Source organism: Sitodiplosis mosellana, unplaced genomic scaffold (genome assembly GCF_009176505.1).
Source record: "Sitodiplosis mosellana isolate CC-2019 unplaced genomic scaffold, AAFC_SMos_1.0 Smas_scaffold_6167, whole genome shotgun sequence".
Lineage (NCBI taxonomy): Eukaryota > Metazoa > Arthropoda > Insecta > Diptera > Cecidomyiidae > Sitodiplosis > Sitodiplosis mosellana.
Genome location: NW_022601408.1, coordinates 1,659,604 through 1,671,340, shown reverse-complemented (window position 1 = coordinate 1,671,340; position 11,737 = coordinate 1,659,604). Strand labels below are relative to the sequence as shown.

General features: G+C 38.8%; 2 protein-coding genes across 2 annotated transcripts in view; one reads left to right on the top strand and one right to left on the bottom strand.

The window, feature by feature from the left end:
- The window catches only part of LOC129575808 (ubiquitin carboxyl-terminal hydrolase calypso), a 3,148-nt gene extending 1,098 nt beyond the window's left edge, over nt 1-2,050 (bottom strand). Inside the window, exons 1-5 of the mRNA XM_055459889.1 lie at nt 1,790-2,050; nt 1,592-1,716; nt 757-1,496; nt 472-660; nt 1-396 (exon numbers count right to left, since the gene is read on the bottom strand). The exon at nt 1-396 is cut by the window's left edge and continues 1,098 nt beyond it. Coding sequence (XP_055315864.1) covers nt 154-396; nt 472-660; nt 757-1,496; nt 1,592-1,716; nt 1,790-1,944 — 1,452 coding nt within the window. The 5' untranslated portion in view covers nt 1,945-2,050 and the 3' untranslated portion in view covers nt 1-153. The remainder of the gene's footprint in view (nt 397-471; nt 661-756; nt 1,497-1,591; nt 1,717-1,789) is intronic.
- Nucleotides 2,051-2,338: 288 nt separating this feature from the next.
- LOC129575556 (protein abnormal spindle) lies at nt 2,339-11,478 on the top strand. The gene is made up of 8 exons (XM_055459348.1): nt 2,339-2,629; nt 3,276-3,455; nt 3,574-5,587; nt 6,216-7,265; nt 7,389-10,181; nt 10,315-10,496; nt 10,630-10,749; nt 10,837-11,478. The coding sequence occupies exons 1-8, from the start codon at nt 2,615-2,617 to the stop codon at nt 11,086-11,088; spliced, it is 6,606 nt and encodes a 2,201-aa protein (XP_055315323.1). The 5' UTR covers nt 2,339-2,614; the 3' UTR covers nt 11,089-11,478.
- The last annotated feature ends 259 nt before the right edge of the window (nt 11,479-11,737 follow it).

Below are 11,737 nucleotides of genomic sequence, written 5' to 3'. Positions count from 1 at the left end.
TTGGCAGGAGAAAAACTCCCGTGATTTTTGAACAATGTTTCAAGAGAGAAAAAAACCATGAAATTTGATACAATTTTAAATCGGACGAATGTGTGAATGAAAGTGATGGAAAGTTGTTGAAAAATATATGAGCACAGCACAATTCTTTTCTGTCTATTTTTTCTTCGCGTATTTATTGCGTCCCTTTCGTCGTTTGCCACCGGTTGATTTTTGTGTCGTTTTCTTGTTATACATTTTATTTCCACGGTTGCCATTTCCACCCAGACTATTTACCGATTTTCGTGGTGTTGGCAATTGTTGTGCTACCAATTCGGCTAAAATTCCTCGTTGCGCAAGCATCGATAAAAATGTACAAATAAACTCGTCATAATTGTGGGTTCGACGACAGTCATCAACCTGGATTCATAAATTGAGAAAAAAAGGCGATAAAACTCAATTGGTAATTGAAAGTTTAAATTGATTAGCACTAACTTTGAACATATAACGTTTGTCATTTTCATCGTTCAAATGTTGTTCGTTCAGTGCGATTTCGGCTTCCAAATTTTTCAACAATGAACTCAGATCTTTGATTGTAAATGCATTGTCTAATGATTGTTTGGGTGATAAAGGCGTTTCTTCTATTACAGATTCATCCAATGTGCTTGTCGTCCCTTGTCCGCTCTGTAAAGTCAAGAGGTATTTTCCAGAGTATTTGTGTAATTTTACCAGAAAAAATTATGTTTGAAAACTAATTGATTGAAGTTAAATGATGATTACCGTTGAATCGCTATGGAGTGAAAGTCGCTGTAGAATATTCATATCGGATGAATCTTTGATATCAGGCTTTTTATCCGCATCTAGACTGTCATTTTCTTTTTTCACTAAGTCCGTTGCCACTGGCTTAATATCTTTTTTCGTGTCATCCGGATCGATGGGCTCTTTTTTCACTTCAACATTGCTCGTTGAAGGGGCTAAATGCGGTGATTTGGCTGTGATTAATTTCTCTAGGGCCGCCGTTACGATTGTCTTGTTCGTTCGAAGCATTTTGAGCTTGTGTGTGATTGCTATTCTTCGGTCGGGCACAACGGCCATCAGATTGAAACGAATATCTTGTTCGCCGGTTGAGATTCCTAAACGCTCTTCCATTGTACATCGAAATTTATCCGTCCAATCTTCCTGTTCTTTCCATGGCCCATGATTCATTGGAAACGGTTTTAGTCCATCCAATTCGAACAGATGCCCATCGATGGGTACAAAACTAACAAAATGAAATGCTTCTCCTGTAAATCGTCCCGTACTAATTCCGCTACTTTTGTCTAAACGCCGTTTTGCCTGTGACATTGCATGTGAATTATGTGCACACGCTAATTCGGGTGTGTTTCCAATTGCCCATCCTTTATTCTCTGGACTCATGCCTTTTGTATGTGTTTTCAATCGACTCAGCGTTTCACCCAATGGCAAATCTGCACAATTTAACAACACCGACAGTAACGCGTGTGTCGCACAACTATTTGGAACTAAAATTAATTCAAAATCGATTATCTTTGTTTTCGGCAAAAATAAAGCAGAATGGAAGCAAAATCAACGAGAAACAATGCAGCATCGAACTCACCAACTTGTTGTGCAAAGAAAATACTGTTTACTTTCTCCTCATCCTTGACAAAGATCTCCGCTGCATTCTCGACCACTTTTCGGCGCGCTCTTCTCTCTTCCGTCCAACGAAACAAGAATATGAATCTACATTTGATGCAGAGGGAAAAAAGTTATCAATACGAATTCATTTGAATTTTTTATTCATCGTTTGTCTTACCCATAAACAGGTCCTTCGATAGCCTTATGTAAATCATAGATTTCCTCCACTTGAACACCTTTCACACCGAAATCTTCCAGCAATAGTGTGAATAAGCCCGGATCACTTTCTAACTCAAGCCAACCATCGGTCAAGCGATTTATATCGGTTGGCATTTTACAATTTAAAAACAAAAATCCACAAACACAATCCGATCAATTGTTATATCGAATTTTGAGTTAGTTTATAATGCACACTTGTCAACAATAAAAAAAAAATCATATTACATCGCTTGACAGATATGGTTTCAGAGGCAATACTTTGATGCGCGGTAAGTACATTAAGTACAACGATGCTTTCCATATTCAAACAGTCGTTGTAATTTTGACAAAATGGTATGAATGATCTTGTGTATTTTTGTTTTCAATTAAAAAAAAAAAAAAAGATTTTTCTCTTTTAATTTGATACTTTTCTTCAATTTGCAATATCAACAATTTTGATTGCATTTCATCGCTTTAATCCCTCTCGTTATCCAGCAGCTGTGCGTACAGCGTGAAGTTGGCAGCTTGTGTGTCGCATCAGTATTTCGTTTTTAAAAGTAGTTTAAACATCTGAATGATACAAACCGTCATTCACAATCAACGTTTGTGCATCGCATCAAACATCGTTCATACGTTCATCGTTTTATATTTTGTTTGTTCATTGTGTTTTAGTTTATTTTTATTATTTTACCATTATTTCTCGTAATTGATCTGTAGCTGTTTTGTTTTTTTTCGTCGAAATTTCAAACTCAATCACGTGATACAACTGATTAGAATCGATCTATTTGAGAAATATTGACGGAATATGAGTGCATTCGAGGTGAGCAAATTATTTAGGTGTTGCATTACATTTTTGCATAAATGGCGTGTCATTGCGATTGAGTGTTGATTTTAAATTACATGTGTTGATTGAGAATTCAATTTCTTCTGTAAAATTCATGTGCGCAAAAAAAAAAAATATTCGGCTATACCAACACGACATGGGCGCATTTGATTCAAGCAGAGCATAACACCCATTCAGCTTTTTTTTTTCGTGTGTGATGATGCATATTCATTGTGATAATAATCCAATTTGTTGACAACGCAATTGTGACTGGAAGCGATTTAATTTCACAACATTGATCAAAATATCGATAGCAAAAATTTCGTTTGTTTAACATTTGCCATAGCAGCAGCAGCTTGTTGACAATGGAAAGTGACATAATTTGCTCGGCTTGTGTGTCGTGCCAGAAATCAATTAATGGTGTGATTGTAAGACGAATGGAATTTCTTTATATTCCTTGTCTCTGCAACTCATTTAAAAGGACGCGCTCATTCTTCCGAATCGCAACCATTTTGAGTGTTCCCCCCATTCAATTGGCAATGCTTATGATTCGGTTGACATTCAAATGTTGATTATTTGTATTTTCCTTCATACTTGGAATTGATTGCTTGTGTTTTCGTTTTGTTTCATTTTGAAAATTTAGGTTGCAGTCACGCCACCACGCATTAGGAATGCACAGAAGGTATCGGCGTCTCGTGAGCCAACCGATGTTGTGCTTGGTTTATTTTCGGCAAAATCAATTGTCACATTCGAAGACATCCCCGTTACAAAAACAGCACGACGCACACTTCACATACACAATCCAACGGATGATGTGCTGAAGGTAAGCCAAGTTTTTTTTTTTTGATGTTGCCATTTTCTGAATTCGAAATATTTCAAATTTTAGACTATTTCATGTTCACCTTGTGTATTTAAGTGACATTTTATTGCTCGATTCACAGGTGTTGGTAACGAGAACAGTAAATCCGATAGCAAATGCGCAATTGGAATGGACATCAAACGAGATACCAGGTCGTGGTCACATTTCAATGGACATCGTATGGAATCCAACGGTCGTTTGGTCTACACGAGAAATCATTCAATTCACTGACAATCGTAATTTTAAAAAAGACGTCGCTGTTATTCTGAAATCAATTGACAAAAAACAAAATTCGAAGACTACGCTTAAGAAGTCATTAGGTATTAAGGCCGGAGAAAGAGTGATCACAAAGAAATTAGCATTGAAATCACCATCGCCACGAACAAAGTCACAGCGAAGCCGGCTCAGCACATTGGCCGCCGTGAATTGTGTTAACAATAAGAAGGAGCTGCCCATGAATGCTGTGGTCGACCAGCAGAAGAAGGTACTAGGAATGAATAATCAGTCGAATGGTTTTCCCAACGTGTCAATTTACACAGCGCCGCAGATAATCGAAAAGGAAAACATGAAGCCACAATCACCGCCGAATATGTCCACAGTGTTGGATGCGCTCAAATTCACGCCAGCTGGCAAAAGCGCGCACAACACATCAAACACGGACTATTTGGCATCTCTGCCGACGCCAAACTCGCATTTGGAAAAGAATCAATCGTATTGCGTTCCGTCGGCGCATATTTATCAAAATCTCAATGAAACGGAAACGATAATGTCGACACCGCTCAAAGTCAACGATCTGACCACCGTTCTTGGCAGTTTTCAAACGCCCATCGATCGCACCGAGGTGAATCATACACGGTATTTTGACAATGCTTATGATCGTGATCAATTTGCTATGCAAAAAACGCCAGCATTCAATGAAGTGCCAAGTTTTCACTTTCATTTGGACGAAGCGCCGTCATCAACAGCTGATATGTTTGCTGTCCCGAATCGCAAACTAAACCTAGATATTCCGAATGTCTCACCGCACAACAATAACGACAAATCGCTTATAACAAATCGAACACAGACACTTTCATCGCCGATTGGCATTCCGAAGCTGTCAATCATCGAAGAGGAACAATCGAAAATTGAAATGAGCGAAACGTATGTGAAGCCAAACGAGCATCATCTCACGTACAATGTGGAGGAGGAAAAGTTACAGCCAACCGAGAATCTGGTGCGGGATATACGCTTGATTTCAACACCGTTGAGCAAAAAATACCTTTCGATGAAAGAGTTAACCGACAGCAACTTGAGTTTGGAGCAGAAATTTTTGAAAATAAACCAAGGTTCAATGCCAAATTTGCATAAACTCGAAGCCGTCAAATCGATTGAAAACAATCGCTACTTCTATCAGAGCATAGAAAAGGATTTACAAGAAACGGAAAATGCTCGGAACGGCGATGAAGAGCACAACGAAAACCTGTGCGACACCAGCATAACTAGTATATGCTCAGTGCAAAGCACAGTGAGCACACTATCGGTAGCATTTCATGAGCACGAAATTCAAGCGCAATCCAGTCGTCTTAATTTGAATGAAATCGGCCAAAATAAAGTGGCAGAACCACAACCGACCAATTTGTGTTTCATCATTGACAAACCAACACCGAAAGCGACGAGTGGCATGAGTCGATTTAAAACATCAAATAAATACTTGTCTGCATCATCGCCGAATGTAAACAAGGTGTTTGAAAAGCCAAAACTATCTTCACAATCGATTAGAGACATCAGTTCATCGGCGAAGAGCCGGCCATCGGTTATTGCATACGCTAACAGCAATCGAAGCGCACTGAACAACTCATCCGCGCTGAAGAAGCGAACACGGGACGACAAATTGAACTCATCATCGAAATCGCTCAACAAGCTATCGCCACCCAAGCGAGTTTGCATTGAACCTGAATCACCGAAAACAAAAGGACAAGCATTTCGCACGAAAACATGGGGCGGCATTATGCCAAAGAAATTCCGTATACCAAGCATACCACCACAACGTTTGCAATTAAAACGGCCCGAAGAAGAACGAGTCTTTCTCTACGATCCCGAATTGCACATGAGAAGTAAGTACAATCACAACAAATCAAAGCAAAAAAAACCTCATCCTAATTTAACCATTTATAGTAACGTAAAAATTCTTCCGAGAAATAAAACGCGAACAAATAAAAGCTTTGAACGAAAAATGAGTTGTTTGCACGAACATTTAGTAGACAGGGAAGTTTAAACGGTTATATATCGTGTAAACAAATTCAACAGAAAAAAAACCTCAAGACCTTGATTGACATCGGTAATATTTTTGTTCACCCCTTCGATGCTTTAGTTTTTTAGTTGTCACGAACGAAATTCAGTTCAACGTTTGATGTTGACATGAAAAATGCTCAACATATGTTCATTGCGTGGTTAACGCTTAAACGTTTTGCTGATGCGATTATTCAAAAGGGGGAAAAAACTAGCAGCAGCAGAAAAGAATTGTCGGGTCGCATTTTTCAAGTTTATTAAATCGATGCAACATCAAAGTGGGGTTGGCTATAAAAAAAAAATCAAGCAAATTGTTCATTTTGGTTTTTATTGTTTCTCTCGTTGTTTTTTTTTCATTCGCCTCGAATATTTATTTAGAAGAATGTTTTTATTTTTTTTATTTTGAGTGCTGACCTAACTAACGAAACAATTTCTTGTGGTGATAATTTCCAGGCGTTATAAATCCGGATCCATTTGCCGCAACCACAACCTTAGATCCATTTTTGTCGCTCACAATGTACTTGGATGAACGAGCCGTTGACAAACATGAGATCCAATTTAAGAAGTGGTTAAATGCATTGGTTACCATTCCTGGTGAGATGGATGAAAGTGCCAATCAGCCGGCCGATGTGGCGAAACTATTCAATGAGGTGCAAAACAAGGATTGCACATTGGCACCAACCAAGGAAATGGTTTCATCGAATTATCTGACCAAATACCGTTTGGCCAGCCTACGTACGGCTGCAATTCAGTTGATTTTGAGTCCAGAGATGCAAGAAAAACTGGGAAAATTAGCGGTACATGTGGAGAAAAAACTGATTCAAATTCGTCAAGATCGAAATTTACACTTGGATGTGGTTTTGCAACGCTCAATCTTAGAGTTGCTGCTGAAATTCAATCCGCTTTGGTTACGCATTGGACTGGAGGCAGTATTCGGCGAATCGATTCCAATGCACAACAATCATGACATGGTTGCGCTCAGCTCATTCATACTGAATCGACTGTTTCGTGATCGATATTTGGAATCGAAACATCCAAAAGTCTATGCACAAGGCGATGTATATGGCGATCACATCAAAAAGCACACACTCAAGAAAATGATAAGCTTGTTGTACTTTTTGGATGTGGCGAAAAATAAGAAAATCATCAAACACAATCCATGCCTGTTTTTAAAATCTTCCGAATTCAAAGAGACCAAAGAGATTCTGTTGCGCTTCTCGTCATCTTTGCTGGGTAACATTGGCGATATACAGCGTGATTTGAAACGCATCGGCATTGTATTGATACACAAGCAAACTTATATCGATGAATTTGATTATGCCTTCCGCAATTTGGCCATCGATTTACGCGATGGCGTTCGCTTGACCAAAGTGATGGAAATTATTTTAATGCGAGATGATTTGACATGTCAATTACGTGTGCCAGCCATTTCACGTACACAACGTGTTCACAATGTAAATTTGGCATTGAATGCACTCCAACAAGCCGATTTTGCTTTGACAGGTAATAATTTTAAATGGAATTTTGGAATATTTTCTTTTGGCATGACATTTTAAAATTATTTTTCTTCTCATGATTTTGAGTAAAAATGTCCATTCAACGATATCAATTTGTGTAATTCCACAGGTAAAATAACCCCAAATGACATTGCTGATGGTCATCGTGAGAAGACATTGTCACTGCTCTGGCAGATCATCTATCAATTCCGCGCACCAAAGTTCCATGCAGCTGCAACGGTCATTCAAATTTGGTGGCGCAAACACTGGTTGGGTGTATGCATTCGACGGCGAATTCGTGCGAAGGTCGAACGCGCTCGAAATCAAGCAGCCACTAAAATTCAAGCAGCATTCCGTGGTTATCTCGGTCGTAAGTATGCCAAACAATACTTGGAGCAACGAACACAGGCTGCCATTACAATTCAACGATATGTTCGTCGTATGATTGCCATCGGGGAGTTTATGATTCGATTCAATTGCATTCTGTTCATTCAACGTTGGTATCGAAATCAAAAGCTCGCCCAAATGCATCGTCAAGAATACTTGAAACTGCGACGTAGCTGCATTACGATTCAAAAGTGGTATCGAAAGATTTTGTTGTCTCGAAGGATTGAGCGATTAGTAGTAGTTGCACGTGAAGTCCAGGAACAGTCCAAGATAACTTATCGAAGTGCCGTTAAAATTCAGCAGAAATTCCGTGGATATTTGCAAATGAAAAGAGAACGCTCAGAATATTTGCAGTTGAAACAAGCCACCGTTACAATTCAAAGACGGTTCCGAGCTCAAATCGAAATGCACAAACAAAAACGGATCTTTGAGCGCCTGGTTGAAGTGATTGTGAATATTCAACAGAAATTTCGAGCAAATTTACAGATGAAAATCGAACGAGCATCATTCGTGGCATTGAAGATATCGACCGTTCGAATTCAAAAGTGGTATCGGGCTTGTCAACAGCGAGATATTCAACGAACCGAATACCTTCGGTTGAAGCAGGCAACTATGGTCGTTCAGAATCGATTCAGAGCTCTTCGTCAAATGCGAACTGAACGGGAACGGTACCTGCGTATACAGAATGCTACTCAGATGATTCAAAGTCGATTCAAAGCCTACAAATTGATGAAAGAGCAGCGCACAACATACTTGGCACTTCGAAAATCAGCAGTTTGCATCCAGAGTCACTACAGAGCGCTCATTGAAATGAGAAATGAACGTGAAAAGTATGTGCAATTAAAGAAATCGGTGATTGTAGTGCAACAACGGTACCGAGCAAATATGTTGGCTAGAGCAACACAAAATGAATATCAAAAGAAACGAGCGGCGGTGCTTTGCATTCAACAGCGATTACGAGCACAGAATGCCATGCTGAAGCAACGTCAGGAATACTTACAATTGCGCTGGAGTGTTATTGTGATCCAAAAAAAGGTTCGAGCAACAATTTTGATGAAGAAAACTCGATTAGAATATCAAATTCTCGTGAAGAGTGCCATTGTTCTTCAGAGCCGTGTCCGTGCAAATCGTTTGGCAGCACAAGAACAAGCCTTCTATCAACAGCTCAAAATGGCCACCATCAAAGTGCAACAACGTTTCCGAGCCAATCGGGCAATGAAGTCCGCTCAGTTTGAGTTCAATCGACTAAAAAAGGCAGCAATTTGTATACAAAAACAGTTCCGCGCAAACCGGTTAATGAAAATGAAAGCTGATGAATTTGCACAATTGAAATCGGCAGCTATTATCATTCAACGTAGGTTCCGCGCTCAACGCGCCAAGCAAATACAACAAATGGAATACAATGCCACACGCAATGCAATCATCGCCATTCAACGGCAATTCCGTGCAAATGTTCTGATGAAAAAGCAACGCACGGAGTTCATGAAAATGAAAGAGGCAGCTATTTGCATTCAATATCGTCTTCGAGCCACACTGCTAATGCGTCGAGAGCGCAGTGAGTATTTGTTGAAAAGATCAAGTGCCATTTACATTCAACGTTGTTATCATGATCTGATCGAAACACGGCATCAACGAGTACGATTTTTGATAATGCGTCGTTCCATTGTCAACATTCAACGGTTCTTCCGCGGATACCTAGAAACGAAGCGTCAACGACAAGAGTTCTTAGCCCTTCGTTCGGCTGCCGTCACAATTCAACAACATTTCCGGGCCCAACAAGAAATGTTACACGCTCGCGAGCAATACCAAATAGCCCGGACAGCAGCAATAAAAATCCAAATCCACTTCCGTTCATATACGCTGATGAAGCGTCAGCGTGAAGAGTTTGTTAAATTGCATGCAGCCACCGTATGCCTCCAACAACGTTTCCGGGCGCAGTTACTGATGCGAAAACAACGAACCGACTATCTCCGGTTACAGTACAATGTGATTTTAATGCAACGCCGGTATCGCGCCAAATTGCTTATGAAGAAGATTCAGGCTCAGTACAAATTGTTGAAATGTTTGGTCATTTGCATTCAAAGGAAGTTCCGTGCACTCATCGTAATGCGAGAGGAACGAGCGAATTTTTTACGTTTAAAATGGGCCGCCGTTGTTATACAGCAAAAAATTCGGGCAAAATTAACGGCACGAAGAGACCAAAAGAGATTTCAACGCCTCCAAGAAATTGCAGTTGGTTTGCAAGCACATATTCGTGGTTACTTGGCTCGCAAACATTTCAAATCATTAATGACACCCGAATTGGTTGAGAAAAGACGACAAAACAAGGCAGCCAAGAAGATTCAATCGTTTTGGCGCGGTTATCGCATTCGCAAAACACGTTCGCCCATGCTGCGAGACATTTGCGAAAAGGCAAAATACTTACAGAAACATGCACTGCATAAGAACACAGTAGGTCAACGGGTCAAAGGAATTGTCTACTTCTTGAAGTCAAGATTCAATGCCAAGGATGCATACTCAATTCTCAAAGAATTAGGTAAGTGATAATATGTTGTTTTTCATTTCCATTCGATTTTTCTTGCCATCAATCAATTTCATTTTATCATTGCTACTTCATTCTAACTCACCAAATGTTTTTTTTTGTTTCACAATCGAATGAACCTTCACAGAGATCATTTCATTGAACATTCCACACACATTGATCCATGATTCAACGTTCATCGGTAGTTTTTGCTATGGAATTATGTCGCAGGCGATACGATCTGAAGTCGACAAACAGATAATCAGTCTTTGTTGTCGAGTTCTGCTCAATTTGGCACGCTACAAACCGACACAACAAAATGTATTCCAAGTAAGTAGGAAGTAATTTTTAAGTTTGTTGTTCTCTTCGATGTTTTTCTCTCTCCCTCCCCGAAAAATGGTGAATAGATAAAAAAAAGGAACAACTCAAGCTGAAATATAAATTAATTTCGCTTTCAAATTAGATTCATCATTTTGAGACGGTTGCTCAAATACTGTACCGATGGTGTGACAAGGACTGTGATATATTCAACGTACTCTGCACGGTTCTGTACGTATTCATTCAATGTCCAACAATCAATAAGGTAATTAAATTGTTAAACGGCAATGGGAAATGTACAGACCAACTTTAATTAATCGAATGTTTTGTGTGTGCATTGCTTCATTTGCAGCAAATGCGAGATTTTATGGTGACTCGTGAGGCGATTTTCTTGCTTCGTGAAGCAAAAAAATTGGTTGCTCGCAAAGAGCGAATGCGAAGCATTACACCGCCCGCATGGATGCCAGTGCTGACGCCAAAAGAGAAGCGAACGCTGCCAATGCTCGAAACCAATTTCGGTGTTCGATCATCAAAGAATTACATGTTTAACTGCTCCATTTTTGGTTTAGACACAATCTTGAGCCAAATGAATATAATCACTTAATTTTGTTGTGAATTAGATAACGGTTTAACGGTTCAAAAGTTATGACAGCAGTTGTGATATCTCATTTCGAACTGTTCCAACGATAATTATGTCTTTCAATTCGTTTAGATATTAATTATAATTTAATTGCTTAAGATTAGTTAGGACTTTACTTAGATGTAAGAAGTCAGCATGAAAAAAAATTAAATGTCTCGTTGATTAGCCATAATGATGGATTTTAAATTCTTTCAGAAGAGAAGAAAAACGCAAGAGTGATTCAGAATTATGATATAAATGTACGAATACACTCGCAGAAACTTACATACAATTGCGCACAGTTGAAAGAATAAAAGAATTTGTTTTGTTTTTCGATCAATTTACAAAGAAATAAAATGAATTTTTGCATATATATTTGTTCGCCATTATTCTTTGTTCTCATTTTCCACCAGTTTATATAATTTAATATATTATTTTCTGTTTTCTTTCTTTCTTCGTCTTCTTGTTTAAATTCAGTTCAAACTCAGGATAATAATTTGGAAAGGAAATTTCTAATTTTAATTCTATACAATAATAAAATGTGGATCATATACATTGTTTGGTTTTCTTTTAAAGGAATTAAAAATCAAATCAAAGAGATAAACAATTCAATTGCGAAAAAAAAAATCGAATT